Source organism: Oreochromis niloticus, linkage group LG6, assembly GCF_001858045.2.
Source record: "Oreochromis niloticus isolate F11D_XX linkage group LG6, O_niloticus_UMD_NMBU, whole genome shotgun sequence".
Classification (NCBI taxonomy): Eukaryota; Metazoa; Chordata; class Actinopteri; order Cichliformes; family Cichlidae; genus Oreochromis; species Oreochromis niloticus.
In genome coordinates, this window is record NC_031971.2 from 30,954,536 (window position 1) to 30,972,351 (window position 17,816).

The following is a 17,816-nucleotide window of genomic DNA, read 5'->3' on the forward strand; positions in this document are numbered from 1 at the left end:
CTGTTACTACGTCTTGGAGCAACTGCAACCCACATAATTTCCTTAGTGATTATTAAAGTATTCTGATTCAGATTTCCTTCTCATTTTAAACTATCTCTTGGGTGTCCAAACTTTTTCACTTTCTTTTTGCTTTTCCTACATGGTTGCCTTTTTTAACACTTTACAAGTAAATAAAAGTCTAAACTGACCTTCTTTCTTTGTTCTTCATTGCATAGTTCACATCAGTGTAATGTTATATTGCAATATGTATGCTTGCAATATTGTATATCTGTGTGCAGTGCTGTCTGTTTGGTGTCTTTATTGAAAAGATCACTAGGGGGCATCAAAATTCAAATCTATGACATAATGAATTGAGACAAGCAAACATTAGCAATTAAATAAAGATCTTAGCCACAATATTCATGCACATGCTCATAAACACAGTCACGAATGTAAAGAATATAACAATGACTAATGTTCTCACACTAGAGATGTAGCAAAATCCTTCCCCTGATATCTTCACCCTGCAAAGGAGTATTTCACAATTTGTTAACCAGGTGTTGCACATAATTGGAGAAATTTAGTTGTCCTTGAATGTCAGTAAAACATTTACAAATGTCCTGATAGCTCTGATTAATTCCTGATAAATACTAATCAAACCAAACTGATCTCAACTCCTTCAGTGGATTCACAGGAGGCACAGGGGAAAGAAGTGTCTGCACAACTCTGTTTTTTCTATGTTTTAGTTTTACTGCTCTTGTCATTTTATGTATTAAAGCAGGAAAAATACTGATATAGATCCCAGAGTTAGAGTCTTTTATAGCTATCAGAGTGTATACTACATTTGATTGCTCTGGGTTCAGAGGTTTGTGATTTCTGTTGATGAGTACTGGCAAAAGAATTCTAGATAACTTTTTACAGTGGTTTTTTTCTCTTGTCAGTGTCACTGTACAAAATCAGCACTACAGTAGTTATCTACTGGTACTGTGCTGATGAGCAGCTCATATGGAAAAAATAATGATGCAATTCATTTGGAAGCCTTTTACAAGGATTTTGTTTAAACAGAAATTTTATAATGGCTAAAAGAGTATTTTAAATGATATTGTCTGTGTGAGAATATGCAAATATGCAAAATTTGCTAACACATTTAAAGCTAGTCCTTCTACCATCAAGAGGACAAAAAACAAAACGAAAGCTATATTTAAATTGTCATCAGCCACTTGTATCCTAATGAGGGCGTACTTAGTATTTAGTATTTAGTATAAACACAAAGCCAACAATGCAGTACTTCAAAGTGATCTTCAAAGTGATTCTACTGCAGAAATGTGCCCGCTGAAAGACTGCATAGGCTACAATGTTGTACAAGCCTGACTGCTCGTCAGTACTTTTGTTACCTGTTGAAGTTCAGAATCTAGCTGTTACATTTAACAATGATGCAATAACGCAATGTGTTTACGGTAATGCATTTAACCCAACACTTATCGTCACATATACTGGTACTCAAATTATTCAAACTGGTACCGGCTACTAAAATTAGTCATTTGTAGGCCTATATGTGGAAAAATAATGATACAATACAGTTTGGCAGCCTATTATGAAGGATTTTTGAGAGTTTATTTTCAATTTATCACTGTCTGCAAACAAACAGCCTATTAGGTATATACATGCTAACATTAAACACAACAGCAGATGTCAACACACGCAAAAACACACAAGATACTACACTAACTAACTTTCACCCACTAGAAATGTAGCACATTTCCCCTGACGTGTTAACCATATGTCAGTGTCAGTTCACACTTCAACTTTGAGTCAACAAGCTATTAGACTTGTTCTTAACCCTGTAATGCCCTTTGTATCATATTTGCTACATGAGTTTCTGAGACCTCATCAACATGATCAATACTTGCAATAATTTCAAAATGTTATGGACCAAACTCTTTTTTTTGTCTAAAATTAACATTGTTGTTAACAAAAAGTTGCCAAAACGCCCAATGTATCAAATGTGATGCAAATAATATATGATAAAAGTATATAATAAACAACATCCATCCATCCATCCATCCATCAATTTTCTTCTGCTTATCCGGGGCTGGGTGGTGGGGGCAGCAGCGAGAGAAGCCCAGACCTCCCTCTCCCCAGCCACCTCCTCCAGCTCGTCCGGGGGAACACCAAGGCGTTCCCAGACCAGCCGAGAGATATAATTTCTCCAGCGTGTCCTGTGTCTGCCCCGGGGACTCCTCCCAGTTAAACAAAATCAAAGTATAAATTACAAAAACAGACAGAGACAGCCATGAAATGGAAACACTGACAGTACAATACAGTGTGCAACTTTAATAATGGTGAAGACTGTTATTGATGATTAGTGAAGAAGTTCACTTTTCCATAAATGTCCATAACAAATTTACAAATCAGATCTTTGAAACTAATTCTGATTTATTTCTGATAAATCTAAACCAAACCAAAGCGAGCTGGGCTTCTCTTCATTGGATTCACATGGGGCTCTGGAGACACAACGGTTTGCACAGCTCAGTGTATTTTTGCTTGTATTAGGTTCAGTTATTTGCTTTCTACAAGTACCATCATCTGTTCTTTCAAATATGAAAGCTGGCAAAGTATTGATGTAGATTCCAGAGTTATTTTCATAGTCATTTTGGTCCTCTGTGAGTGAATATCCTGAACATTCAGGAAGTTTGGGGAAAGAGATGTTTTGATCAGTATCAGCGAGTACACTACATTTGGTCGCTGTGGCATCAGATGTTAGTGGATCTTCTCTTTTTTGGTGAGCAGAGACAGATGAACTCTTAGGAGACTTCTTACTGCCCTTTTTCCTCTTGTCAGTGTCATCATAACCACAGCTGACCTGTTGACAAGTAAAAAGGAAACAGCAAATGAGCCCGATCTTATATGATCTGCATTTATTGGGTTTGTGTAGAAAATCGATTTTTTAAAATGATTATTAGATTAAGTACAAAAAACCCCTGGATTTCTGTAAGTATCCATACATTAACAATGATCTGGATCTGTGTTACAGAGTAACTAGTCTAAACAAAGCTGATCTACCTCAGTAGTGAGGTACCCAGAGCTGTAACTCTGTCAAACAAGCTCAGTCCCAAAGAAAACAGATTAGAGTGTGTTTTAAGTGTGTTTTAAGCTCGTTTTTAGCAATTTATTGGACAGGGTCAGTCATTTTATTTCATTTCCTAACACTGATTTTTGGCTAATCAGGGCATACTGCTGAAGCTAAAGAAACTCTACTAAGAATAAAACATGAGATCTAAAGTATTAAATGATACCCTTTAGTGATGTTGTTGCACAGGTTTATCTGTGGATAGAGGCAGTAGAAAGATTCTTCTCCTGTTTTTTCCATTATATGTTAAAGAAAGGCATGAGGGTGGTAAGAGTAATTTTTCATCTAACAGTATGTTAGTTGTGCTCTGATATAACACAGAAGGATTTACTCACATTATACTCCTGTAACTACAAACATGAACATCTTTTTGTGCTTCAGTTTATATCCCCTCTTTTTATTTGTGTACTATTTTCATAGTGATCCCCGTTTTCTGATTCATACCTCTCTTTTGTTTGCACTGGTGAGGTCTGCACTTTTGGAGTAAACTGATTGTTTATGTTTTGAGTTTTTTCTGGACTTCCGGAAACATACTGCCAGCAGCAAGACGGAGACCAGACCAACACTACCAACGGTAGCAAACACGATGGTGTCTGATGAAAACAAGACAATTATCAGATCGTGTTCATGTAAACACTTGAAGCCGATAAGCTGTTAGCAAAGCTAATATCAAACAAAACTTTACCTGTGTTGATTTTAGGTTCTTCTTCAGCTGTGAAGTTTAGGGCTATAGGAAGAATTAAGTATTACTTCATGTAAGTTTATCTGTGATTCATATTCATAAGGACTGATATATGTATTTATACCTGTTGAAAGTTCTAAAGGCTTCATGGTTCCTGTTCCAGTTGTGAAGTTTGTTGTGTTGGTATTTTGATTTGTCCATGTGGCAACTCCCGGTATGACAGTTGTCACGGTTGCAACAGCTGTATAAGAGAGTGGTTATTTTCAAGGTATTTATACTATTTGTACTTTTACCGTTTTCAAAACATATACAACCCCACTTCCAAAAAAAGCTGGCATGTTGTATAAAATGTCAGTTTAAAAAAAGATGCAATGATTTAAAAAATCTCATTAATTCATTTTTACATAAAAAAAAAAACGTATCAAATGTTTAAACTGAGACATTTTTAATATTTTTGGTAAAATGTTAGATCATTTTATGGAAGCAACATCCCTAAAAAATGGGGTGGGGCAACAAAAGGCTGGAAAACTAAATAGCTGGAGGAGCCTAATTTGCAGCTAATGAGGTTAACTGGCAACAGGTTGATAACATGATTGGGTATAAAAAGAGTGTCTTAGGGTTTCTTAGTAATAATTCCTTGGTGTGACAATAATCTAGAGATTCAGAGAATTTGTAAAACACTCTGTAAGAGACAAGCCGGATACTCAGTACTGGATGTCCATGACCTTTGGGTCCTCAATTGGCACTAAATTAAAAGCAGCACCGGTTCTTTTGTGGAATTAACTGCGTGAGCCTCGAAATCATTGTCTGTGAACAAAGTTCACAATGCAATGCCAGGTAAAGAAGAAGCCATATGTGAACATGATCTAGAAATACTACCGTTTTCCGTGAGTAAAAGCTGATTTTAAATGCGCTGAGGCAAAGTTTATGTGTTCAGACAAATCAAATATGTATCTCAAATTCAGTTATGACATTAGTCACCTCTCTGGTGGAGAAGGAGCCTGAGTTAGTGCGTGAGGTTGAGAGGTGCCAGCTAGATATAGTCGGGCTCACCTCTACGCATGGCTTGGGCTCTGGAACCAGTCTCCTGGAGAGGGGCTGGACTCTGTCTCAGTCTGGATTTGCCCCTGGTGAGAGGCGGCGAGCTGGAGTGGGTATTCTAATATCCCCTCGGCTTGCTGCCGGTACATTGGGGTTCTTCCCGGTGGATGAGAGGGTTTGTTTCGTGCGCCTTAGGGTCGTGGAAAGGGTCCTGACTGTCATCTGCGCTTATGCGCCGAGTGGCAGTTCAGAGTACTCAGCCTTCTTAGAGTCCCTGGGTGGGGTGCTGGAAGGTGCTCCACCTGGAGACCAAACGGGACAGGCGCAAAAAAAAAAAAAAGAAAGAAAAAAAAGAAGAGATTATGGCAAACCGTCAGGTGTCTCAGGAGGGGAAAGCGGTGCTCTACCTGCACTGTGTATAGTGCTGGCGGAGCGCTGCTGACTTCGACTGAGAAAATTGTCAGGCGGTGGAAGGAATACTTCAAGGACCTCCTTAATCCCACTGACACGTCTTCCGAGGAGGAAGCAGAGTCTTCCTCCTCGGAAGAGTCTGGGGATGAGGGGGATGACCCGCCAACAGAGCCCCTGGTGTTGATGAGGTCCGCCCCGAGTTCCTGAAGGCTCTGGACATTTTAGGGCTGTCCTGGTTGACACGCCTCTACAATGTTGCGTGGAGATCAGGGGCAGTACCCCTGGACTGGCAGACCGGGGTGGTGGTCCCCATCTTTAAGAAGGGGGACCGGAGGGTGTGTTCCAACTACAGGGGGATCACACTCCTCAGCCTCCCTGGGAAAGTCTATGCCAGGGTGCTGGAAAGGAGAGTTCGTCCGCTAGTCGAACCTCAGATACAGGAGGAACAATGCGGTTTTCGTCCTGGTCGCGGAACACTGGACCAGCTCTTTATCCTCTCAAGGATACTTGAGGGCGCATGGGAGTTTGCCCAACCAGTCTACATGTGTTTTGTGGACTTGGAGAAGGCATTCGACCGTGTCCCTCGGGGTGTCCTGTGGGAGGTGCTGAGGGAGTATGGGGTGTCTGGCCCATTGCTACGGGCCATTCAATCCCTATACAACCGTTGCAAGAGCTTGGTTCGCATTGCCGGCAATAAGTCAGACTCGTTCCCGGTGGGTGATGGGTTTCGCCAGGGCTGCCCTTTGTCACCAATTCTGTTCATAATTTTTATGGACAGGATTTCTAGGCGCAGCCAAGTGGGGTAGGGCTTTTACTTCGGTGGCCTCAGAATCTCATCTCTGCTTTTCGCGGATGATGTGGTCCTGTTGGCTTCATCGGGTGATGGCCTCCAACTCGCACTGGAATGGTTCGCAGCTGAGTGTGAAGCAGCGGGAATGAGGATCAGCACCTCCAAATCTGAGGCCATGGTTCTCAGCCGGAAAAGGGTGGAGTGCCCACTCCGGGTCGGGGATGAGTTCCTGCCCCAAGTGGAGGAGTTTAAGTATCTCGGGGTCTTGTTCGCGAGTGATGGGAGAAGGGAGCCGGAGATCGACAGACGGATTGGTGCTGTGGCTGCAGTGATGCGGACGCTGCACCGGTCCATCGTGGTGAAGAGGGAGCTGAGTTTAAAAGCGAAGCTCTCAATTTACCAGTCAATCTACGTCCCTACCCTCACCTATGGCCACGAGCTGTGGGTAGTGACCGAAAGAACGAGATCGCGGATACAAGCGGCGGAAATGAGCTTCCTCCGAAGGGTGGCTGGCCTCTCCCTTAGAGATAGGGTGAGAAGTTCAGCCATCTGGGAGGGGCTCAGAGTAGAGCCGCTGCTCCTCCACATCAAACGGAGCCAGCTGAGGTGGTTCGGGCATCTGACAAGGATGCCTCCTGGGCGCCTCCTGGGTGAGGTGTTCCGGGCATGTCCCACCGGGAGGAGGCCCCGGGGCAGACCCAGGACACGCTGGAGAGATTATATCTCTCGGCTGGCCTGGGAATGCCTTGGCGTTCCCCCGGATAAGCTGGAGGAGGTGGCTGGGGAGAGGGAGGTCTGGGCTTCTCTGCTTAGGCTGCTGCCCCCGCGACCCGGCCCCGGATAAAGCAGAAGAAGATGGATGGATGGATGGCATTACAATTACAATTGTGTCTTTACTTGTGCTATAAATGCAGGCGCAGTAACACAAATGGCGCAGATGACCACACACACACTGACAGATGCACACATGCATCCACACATGTGCAGTACCAATAAGTATAATTTTTCTAAGAAAACATAGTATTTTATTCTATTTTATATGGTATGTTAATCTTTTGATCTTATTCTATTCCACAGTTTTTCTTCATTTTTACTGCTTGTAATTTTGTACTGTCCACTTTCTGCTGTGACCCAAAAAATATATTCCCACATGTGGGACTAATAAATGTTTATCTTAAATGTACTTCAGTTATCTGCACGCTGGGTGGATATGTGTCTTTCTTCCTCTGGTTTGATTTCAGTTCGTGAGCGGGAAGGAGAACAGCGGTGGACGAAATTAACATTAATTAACAATTACATTTTTTTTTTAAATATTGCAATATGTTTAACCTTAAAAACATTTGTCTAAAACAGACGACTATATATAGTTATGCAAGTTAAAAGAGGGTTGTAAATCTCTTGGTTTTCACAAGGGCTCCAGTCTAAGCCACAGAGAAAAATAGGTGGTGACCATCATTGTTGAGATGGGGTTGAGAAGCGTTATATAAGAAGTGGTCCATTTACCAAAATAACTGTGAATCACAGGATTATAAACATTTATAAATGCACTTCTAATCATCATTTATAATAAAACTTTAGCTGTAATACATTTTTGTTTATTTCTCTGAAATCAAAAAGATATTTTTCATAACTGTTGTGTGGAAGAAGTGGTAATAAAAGCAAAACACTGACATATGCAGTATGAGTGGGTAAAATTGTACAAAACTTTGTTGTTAAATTTTTTTAGTTACATTAACCCACAAACTGAGAATTGTACCTGCAAGAATGTAAATACAAATATAAAATTAAGAGTTTTCATGTACACGTACCGTTCTTTACTGTTAGGTGTATCTCAGCATATGTATCGAAACCAGTTCGCTCCACTGCACACCAGTATTTCTGTGAGTCTGACAGCTGAAGATTGCTGAAGGTCACAGTGAAGAATCCATCCCCAGAGTCCACCAGAGCAATCCTCCCTGACTCTGCTCTTCCTCCAGATTCTACAGTAACTAGTACGTCTCCTGTGCTTGTACATGGATCTTTGCAGAAATACTTCTTGTTGCTCCATGCATATGTGTGTGAGCACCGGAAGGAGACACTTCTCCCTTCAAATTCCTCTACATTAATTACGTCTCCATCGATTAATGTAACTGTTGAAATTGATGTAATAATGTAATAAGTCATTTAGTAATAATAATAAGTCATGTGATAAGATATAAGACATCAAAATAAACATTTAAATGACATAAACTACTAAACTTATGTAGTCACTTACCATATAAAAAGCAATAGAGGAAAGAAGTCTTCTTCATTGTAGCTGAAAAAGTGACGTCTATGTAGTTCTTTATTTTAAGTGATCCCTTAGACAACCTGCTTCTGCAGGTTTGTGGGCACAAAGGGAGGAAACGACACCTACACAACCTCATATATGACAGTTTATTTTTACTGCTTCACGAACGGTGGCAGTAGCCATATATATATTTAGATATATATATATATATAAAACATGTAGTCTATTTCTTATGGAAATAAAAGCAGTGAAGCAGGAAGTTTTTGATTTTGTTTTTTCTTTTGTTTTTTGTTTTTTTATTACAGAAATGTTGGATAATTTCACACAATATCATAAATTTCATTGTAGGAATAGTTTAATATTTTTGAAACTTAATCAAATGCTTTCTCTGAGACAGCAATTTGACAGATATATATATTAAACTGTTACCAGTCTTCCTGGTTTGAAATGTGGAATGTTTCTCAAAATGTTTTTTTTCTTCTGTAATTACAGTCCTTTTACAAACAGTCAAATACTGAGGTTTTCATTAGTACAGATATATTTTGAATATTTTTAGGTGCTATCTCAAACCTTTCAGTCAAAGGCTGACAGGTCAACAGTTGGCAGACTCAAATTTATACAGGAATTTTTTGTCAGTTTACTCATAAGAGTCATTGTGTTTTGAGTTGTGGTTTTGTGGTTTAAAAGCTGTCAGTGCCTACATCTAACTTCTATCACCAAGAACATCCTTCCTGTAAAGTGGCAATGAGCAATCGAGACTTTCCAGCAGACATATATGTGTGCATGTATATGCAAACACATGTCATACTGATGACACTATACTAAAATCATTTCTCATATAAAAACAAAACAGTAACATTAAAACATTAAAGCAAAGTCACGTTTTCATGCCACCACAGCAAATATTCTTTTTTTTTGTCTCCTTATGAATAATCCAATAACAAAATGATCAACTGGTTACATCCTGTATCATGTTGCATGCATGTTACACTGGAGCTGTTATTTTTTGATCTCCATGCAAATAAATCTGGATACAAAAGTCACTTTAGGATCTAGTAAGTAGAATGAGCGACATGAACTGACAGACAAGCAGAAATTAAATGGTTGTTTTAAGGCTACATTTTACAAATTCTGTCAGGAGAAAGTGGAAAGCTTCAATCATACCAAAGGTGTTTAGCACCCTCTTTGGGTTTTATACAGGTTTCTTCTGCTTCTTTAAATCTGAGACATAGATGTACTGTAATTGGAACCCCTTCTGAAATCCTATGCCATAACGTAACAGCATGTGCACCTAGAAATATAACTATATGCTACACAAGGTACAACTTGCAAGAAATAATGTGTAACGCATATGAAATACAAGGCTACTAAATCCCTTTACGTCATTTAAAGCTATTGCTTATTATTGTCACACAGGGGCGCCGTGAGACTGTTTGCATTATGACAACCTTAGGTCTGTGAGACTGTCTTATCTTAGGTCTTGTCCACAGGAAGTGTTTTCTGTCTCTGTCTTTGAGCTCTTTCCCTCTATTGTGTCAAGTGTGTGTTGGAGGAAGACGAAAAATATATTGGGCCCAAACTCTGAGGACAAAGATGCTAACATCTGAGTTATTTGTGTTATAAAATCATAATTTGTTTTTTTTTACTAGAAAGGATTCTGGAGAACCACTGATGGCGAACCCAGTACAAATGAGATTCTGGATGAAATGGTGAGGCCAGCCAGGCAGTCGGATTATGGGAAATCTCTGAAGAACTGAATCAAGCCATTTCTCGAATTTCAGATAAGCCCTATGCACTATTAGTCCTAACTGGGTAGTAGACAATAGGGTCTGCACACTGACAGTCCCTTACAGTATTAATGTTTGGGTCTCAGCGAACATAAAATGACAATTCAGACTGGATTTTTTTTTCATTTCAAGACAAAGAGTTTATTTTGTTTACTTCGTTTTGTTCAATAACTGAAGACCAGACACTTCTGATCCCCCAGGATCAGGGTTTTTCCCAAAAGAAACTACTGGGGGCCGAGAAGATAAAGGGTGTGCAGAGCATAATTAACGCCACCCAAAAAATCATTGGCTGCCCTCTGCCACCGCTGGAGACCATCGCCAGATCTTTTGATTTTCTATGCACTAGCTCCGAGCACTTTGAAAATATTTTGTCCTCCAGTGTGTGCCTTTCTCTTATTTTTTATATATATTTTGCTTGTTTTTTTATATGTATATCTCTCTTCATTGTATATATTTCTCCTGTTTGCTATTTATTCCTCCTGTCTACTATTTATATTTATTCCGGCACAGTTGCTGTGGAGCAACTACAATGTCATTGTACATGTACAATGATAACAAAGGGCTAATCTATTCTATTTTATTTCTATCCCCAGAAAGGACCAGTCCAATTTAACTATGACCAATAATCTGCCTGAGAAGGCAAACCTGCAGATACTGAGGATAGCTGCAAAAGTTAATAATCATAACTGGAGATTATGGTGCACATAATTGGAGAAATCAACTTGCCCATGAATGTTTATGATAACATACAAATTGAAAATTTAAGATTAATTTGGGTTTATTTCTGATAAATCTAAACCAAACCAAAGGGATTTGGGCTCCTTTGCAGTTGATCCACAGCAGACAGGAGATGCCTTGTAGGTACAGCTCTCTACATTTTTACATGACTTAGGTTTAGTTGTCTTTTCGACAAATACCTTTTTTTTTCTTTTAGGCACTAGAGCTGACAAAGTATTGACATATATCCCAGAGTTATCATCATAGACATTTTGGTGCTGTGTAGTTGAACATTCTGAATCTGCAGGAAAGCTGGGGAAATAAATGGTTTCATAGATACTGGAGGGTACACTGCATTTGGTTGCTGCAGGTTCAGATGATGCTGGATCTGAATGGGATCTTTGTTGGTGAGTGGAGACAGAAGAACTCTGAGATGACTTTTTACATTGGTTTGTCCTCTCGTCAGTGTCACTGTACTCACAGCTGACCTGTTGAAAAGTGAAAGAAAAACAAAATAAGCACATTCTTGAATGCTCTACATCAACTGAGATAAGTTAATTTATATTGTTTATAGAATCTTTATCGATATATTATGAAACAAATTAGTAAATAAATTAAGTATGTTGTATGAATTAGCCAAAAAAACTGGACTTAGATAATTTATTCACACATATGTACATCTTCTAACATTATCTGGACTCGTGCCACAGAGCCACGAGTCTAGGCAGAGCAGAGAGAGAACATTTTCAATACAAAACTAAAATAAGAAAACTCTGGAAACTAACAGAAATGAAACTAATTCAAAACCAGAAATCGAAAGGAAATAAAAAATAAAAACTAGTTAGAAAATTCAAAACTATAATTACTCAGACTCAGAAATGAATCCAACCAAAGGTGAAGTGTAGTTTGAAGTTTGTTTATGCTAGACAGTTACTTGGACAGGTTGTGTGACTTTTCCTCAATCTGCCTAATGATAGTCAAGGATCTCAGTTTGCAGATCAGTGTCTATTTACTCTACTGATTTGCAGCAGAGCAATTTAAACTCTGATCTAAAGTGCTAAACAGTGTTTTAGTGATGCACTTATATTTAGTTTTGTCTGTGGAGAGAGCCAGACTGCCAGTTTCTTTTAGTTCTAATTTCCATCTAACATCAGTTATTTGCACTCTCACAAAATACAGAATCTAGGTGGCATAATGTGCCATGATTCACTGTCATTGTACTTCTATAAATTCAACCCAGAACATTTTTATTATGCACTTGATTTATATCAACTGACTTCAGAGACTGTTTTCAGGGTTTATCTCCAGTTTCTGACTCATACCTCTCTTTGGTTTTCATTGCTGAAGTCTGTGCTGTTGCAGTAATCTTTATGTTTTGAGGTTTTTCTGGACTTCCTGATGCATACTGCCAGTAACAAGAGAGCGATCAAAGCAAAACCCACAGCAGCAGTAAGCATGATGGTGCCTGAGGAAAACAGGTCGAATTTCAAAATCTTATTCATGCAAAGTTTTTAAGTCATAATGTCAATCAGAACATTACCTGTGTCGGTTTTAAGTTCTTCTTCAGCTGTGAAGTTTAAGTCTGTAGGGCAAAATATAATATTAATTAATGTAAGTTTGTCTTTAATTTATTTTTATATGGACTGAAATTTAATTATGTTAAATATTTATTATACCTGTTGAAAGGTTTGTAGGCTTCATGGTTCCTGTTCCAGTTGTAAAATGTGTTATGTTGGTATTTTGATATGTCCATGTGGAAGAAACATCAGATATGATACTTGCTGTAACTGTATAAGGAGGAGGAGTGAAAGAGTTACTTAGATTGTTGGTTTTTTACTCTTGTCAAAATAATATGAATCAAAACAAAACCATAAATGTATTTCATTAAAAAGCCCATCATGAGTATCATCAGCATACTTGTCAGGCGTGTCGTGTGTGGAGGCGAGGAAGAGATGACCCAAACGCTGGACTCACGGTGCAGGATAATGGGGTTTATTGTAGGTAGGTTGGATGAACAGAACATGAACTGAAATGGCTGACTGGGTGGACGACTGACTGACTGAAGAACTGAATGGCTGGCTGACTGATCTGAACATACATGCGGAGAGACGACATTAACATCAATGACACGACCAAGAACTGGTGAAACCGAGGAGCTTAAATACACAGGTTGAATGATGACAATGATTGGAAACAGGTGAGTACAGGGCTGAACATAATCTGACTAATGACACGAGCTGACATGGGAAAAAACAGGAAGTGGGAACATTAGTGTGGCAAACTAAACTGAACATGAACAGAACTGAAAACACTGGGTCACCGACCCAGGAACCCTGACAATACTGTACTTTAATCTTGTTTTGCATGTTGATATACTGCTCAAAAAATGGCTTTGTAGTAAAACTACTGAACTCAACTGTGTGCAGTCCAGACTTTTCACCAGTTGAAAGTATTGTACACATTATCGCATAACAAATATGACCAAAGACTGTGAAAAGGCTAAAATCCTGTCTCAGACAAGAATGGGACAACGGTCTTCTTCTAAACATCCAGCAACTGGTCCCCTCACTTCGCAAACATTTGCAGACTGTTGTTCAAAGAGAAGTGGCTGCTACACAGTGGCAAAAATGCTCTGTGCCAACCATTTTGAGATGTGTTGGCACCATCAATGTCAAAATAAGCAAAGTTTTTCTTAAGTCACAATTTCTCAGATTAAACATTTGACATTTTTTCTATGTCCTATTATGACACAAATTTTACTTAATGAGATTTGCAAATAGTTCCCCTCAGAGAATGGATGCATAGATGCACATTATACTACCAATTAGGAGCTGTCCTTCCATTAATTTACAGGTGTAAAATTAAGAGTATTGGTGCATTTTATTTAAAAGTGATAGAACAATGTACGTACCGTCCTTTACTGCAAGCTGCACTTCAGTAAATGTGTCAAAACCAGGCCTATCCACTGCACACCAGTATTTCTGTGAGTCTGACAGCTGGAGATGACTGAAGGTCACAGTGAAGGATCCATCCCCAGAGTCCACCAGAGTTATCCTCCCTGACTCTGCTCTTCTGCCAGGTTCTACAGTAACCAGTATGTCTCCTTCACCTTTACATGGATCTTTGCAAAAATACTTGTTGCTTTTCGATGCAATTTTGTGTTTGCACTGGAAGGAGACATTTCTCCCCTCGAATCCCTCTACATTGATTATGGATCCATTGGTAAGTGGAACTGCCAAAATTGATCATGTAACAAGATATGAAAAATGAAATTAAATCATTCAATGAAAAAAATTAAGTATTAAATTTGTGAATTCACTTACCAAACAAAAGGAAGTTGAGAAAAGAAATGGTCTTCATTGTGGCTGAAAAAGTAACAGCTATGTACCAGTAGTTCTTTCTTGCTCCTTTCAGGCTCTGTATTTACAGCCTTAATTAAACTTATACTTACAGTATACTACTAAATAAGACAACAAGGTGCATGTAGAATTAACTAGCCATAAGTGCACAAAGCAGACACAATGCACACAGTTAGAACTGGTGAGCGGTGGAGGACAGAGTTGCTTCTGCAGGTAACTCAGTTCTGCTTGCTTTGGTTTGTGGGCACAAAAGGGCGGAAATGACACCTACACAGCTTCCCTGATGAAAGCCTCTTTTAACTGGGTAGCAAACTGGGGCAGTAATTTAAGTGGCGTTTTATACCACATCTGCTTAAAATTACAATTTGCTGCTTCTCTATAAATGTATTTTTTATATATGTGCCCTTAGATATAGTGACAGTTGAGCACTTCACTCTTGGACAGCAGGCTTACTTGTTATTCCTAGTGTGTTTAAAAGTAGAATGGGAGGCAGAGCCTTCAGTTTTCAGGCCCCTCTTCTATAGAACCTTCTTCCACTTTGGATTCAGGAGACAGACACTATCTCTACTTTTAATATTAGGCTTAAAACTTTCCTTCTTCTTTAAGCATATAGTTAGGGCCGGATCAGGAGACCCTGATTCCTCTCTTAGTTATGCTGCGATAGGCATAGGCTGCTGGGGGGATTCCTATGATACATTGAGTATTTTTTTCTTCAGTCACCTTTCCTTTCTCACTCAACATGTGTTAATAGACCTTGTACTTGTTATTAATCTCTGTCTCTCTTCCACAGCAGGTCTTTTTTCCTGTCTTCCTTCTCTCACCCCAACCGGTCACGGCAGATAGCTGCTCCTTCCTGAGCCTGGTTCTGTCGGAGGTTTCTTCCTGTTAAAAGGGAGTTTTTCCTTCCACTCTCACCAAAGTGCTTGTTCATAGCACTTTACTATATTACTTTACAATATAAAGTGCCTTGAGGCAACTGTTGTTGTGATTTGGTACTGTATATATAAAGCTGAAGCATCCTGGCCTAAATGCCTAAGTATAAAAGACTTGCCAGCCTTGCCACCCAGCCTCCCCTGGCATTGCTCCCTGAACCCACTTGCCTGCAGCTGAGCCACAAACTACACCCAGCCAACACAGTGTGCTACCAGCAAGCTAACAGGTAATAATTTATGCATGATTTTGCCACTAACAGATATGTAATATATATTAATACTTGACACAGTTCTTCAGAAACTACAGTATTTTAGACATGCCCACTTCAGAGATCGAAGACAATTAATGGCCCACACTGCATCATTTTTATTAACTATTACCCACAAAAAGGAACCAAGTTGCATTTTATGGCACTGTTTCTGCAAAGGCTTGGATCAGTAAATATTATCATGTAATTCACAAAAGAGCACCAGAAAACATATTTATTTTTAAAAAAAATGCAGTCTTTTTCAGTGAACCTTGTTTCACTTCATTTTTTTCCCCCGAGGTTATCGTCGTCCCACCTTCTACAACACCCTGCCCCACCAGTGGAGCCCTGTCCCACAGTTTGAGAACCACTGTCTTACAGAGAGTCGAGATGTTTCAGATGACCTCCATCTGATGACCTCCAGATGAGCACCAAATCCCAGCATATGCTCTGGGTGTCAGTTATCAACTCGAGAGAAATGACAGAACATTGACTTCAGTGTGTGTGTACACTTAGTTTCAGTCAAATGATTCGATCATCAGCATGAATTAACAAACTAAAACAAAGCAGGAACTGAAATCCAGAAACAATACAAACTGACAACAACGAAGACAATTACACTTTGCTATATATTGCTTAAATTTTCATCTTCACAGCTTCACTCATTCATTTAGCCAACTTTTTGCAAGAGATTAAATTTTATTATTTCACCATATAATCTGTTCTGTCAAAACAAAAGACAAACACTTTTTAAATAATGTTTATTTAATAGTTAATTTGTTAACACACAAAAAAAATAACTGGTGAAGGCATGGAAAGATATTTCATTTGAAAATGTCTGAAATACATAAAATAAAATATAGGTACATATAAGATAATTACATGGTAAGTTTTTTGTATTAATTGGATGCAGCTTGTTTTGTTTGACCTCTCAGTCAATGCTTTGGCTTTCTTTTTTTCATTTAAACTAACCGTTGGCTTGTATATAATGCCTAATTTCACACTTTTTCTTGTTTGTTTTTGGTTTTTTTAGAAAGTCTGCCTTTTATAAAACAAACAAATGAGAAATATATATATTCTTCTTTTCCTCAGGATGGAGGAAAAGATGCAGGACAAAGTGTTATAAAAACAGCTTTGTCCCTGTTGCTGTGACTCAACTCAATAATAATTGTTTTTGATTTGATTCATTTTGTTTCCACCTAATGGAACCTGTTTTGTCAGGTTCCATTAGGTTCCATAATTCAATGTTTGAATTATGATCTAAGGCCACATCTTTTTTTTTTCTTTTTTTTAATGTGGCCTCTATTTGAAAGTTTACAGCAAAGAGTGACAGGAAAGCAGAGGGAGAGAGAGAGAGAGAGGAAGAAATTGGGGCAAAAGGCCGGAGATCAGGCTCGAACCCAGGCTGCCCGCTCTCAGCCATGTGGATAATGGGAGCCTGCTCACCCCAGTGAGCTAAACCAGTGCTCTCAGGCCACATTATTTTAAAGCAGGGGTGGGCAACTCCAGGCCTCGACAGCCGGTGTCCTGCAGGTTTTAGATGGCACCCTGGGCCAACACACCTGAATCAAATGATGAGTTCATTACCAGGCCTCTGGAGAACTTCAAGACATGTTGAGGAGGTAATTTAGCCATTTAAATCAGCTGTGTTGGATGAAGGACACATCTAAAACCTGCAGGACACCGGCCCTCGAAGCCTGGAGTTGCCCACCCTGGTTTATAGCCAGTCATGCTGAAAATGGAGTGTCTTCCCAATGATTAAAATCTGATTCTAGTTTTAACTTTCCAATAACCTGGTGATACTTATTCCATAAATAAATGGCCAAGCATATATTTTCTTTCATTTTTTTTTAAAGTGGACCCATGGGTTGATTTATTTTTGTCATGTACAGTATCATGAAAAATAATTTGTCCCCTTTTTATTTAGTCTTTTGCATATTTCTCATAATAATATTTTAAAATCATCAAACAAAATGTAATATTAGACACAGATAACCCCACTAAATACAAAATGTAGTTTCTACAAAATGAAGAAAACTTGGAATAGTGGTGAACTTTCCCATGAGTTACTTCAAGAGAGATTTAACAATTCATAGCAATTTACAGTTGTTTAGAGTGGTTCTCCTTCCCCTTTCAGCGTGATAAGCATCAACAGCATGAACAGCATGAACAGCATAACCAGCATGTGTCACGGAGATCATATTTTATATTGATAAATGTTGGTGTTTTTTTTCAAGTAAAAATCAATTATCTTCCCAATGACTGATGGAAACAACAACTAATCCTAATTATGCTCTCAACTGGTAATAATTTAATTTTTACTCAGTTTTGTCACATATACATGTGTTCCCACAAAATAATAGCTAACAAGATCATAAACACATATTTAATTTGAACATGTTTAAAAAGAAAATATGATACTTAAAGATTTTTTTTTTTAAGTTGAGGAACAGTGTAATGTTATATTAGAA

At 38.8% G+C, this 17,816-nt stretch overlaps 2 protein-coding genes across 3 annotated transcripts; both read right to left on the reverse strand.

Moving 5' to 3' along the window:
* Window positions 1–1,571: 1,571 nt before the first annotated feature.
* Window positions 1,572–8,380, reverse strand: LOC102080250 (uncharacterized). Its single transcript, XM_005454853.3, has 6 exons — window positions 8,288–8,380; window positions 7,842–8,162; window positions 3,916–4,032; window positions 3,795–3,836; window positions 3,554–3,702; window positions 1,572–2,842 (listed from the first exon to the last, which is right to left on the reverse strand). Exons 1-6 carry the CDS (start codon window positions 8,322–8,324, stop codon window positions 2,405–2,407), a joined length of 1,104 nt encoding a protein of 367 aa, XP_005454910.1. The 5' UTR covers window positions 8,325–8,380; the 3' UTR covers window positions 1,572–2,404.
* Window positions 8,381–8,620: 240 nt separating this feature from the next.
* LOC102080360 (uncharacterized) lies at window positions 8,621–14,348 on the reverse strand. 2 transcript variants are annotated; one of them, XM_019359763.1, is made up of 7 exons: window positions 14,130–14,348; window positions 13,718–14,038; window positions 12,724–12,894; window positions 12,483–12,593; window positions 12,347–12,388; window positions 12,129–12,271; window positions 8,621–11,294 (listed from the first exon to the last, which is right to left on the reverse strand). In XM_019359763.1, exons 1-7 carry the CDS (start codon window positions 14,164–14,166, stop codon window positions 10,857–10,859), a joined length of 1,263 nt encoding a protein of 420 aa, XP_019215308.1. In that variant the 5' UTR covers window positions 14,167–14,348; the 3' UTR covers window positions 8,621–10,856. The 2 variants fall into 2 exon arrangements, with proteins under 2 accessions (XP_019215308.1, XP_005454911.2); XM_005454854.2 differs by lacking the exon at window positions 12,724–12,894.
* Between the last annotated feature and the right edge of the window lie 3,468 nt (window positions 14,349–17,816).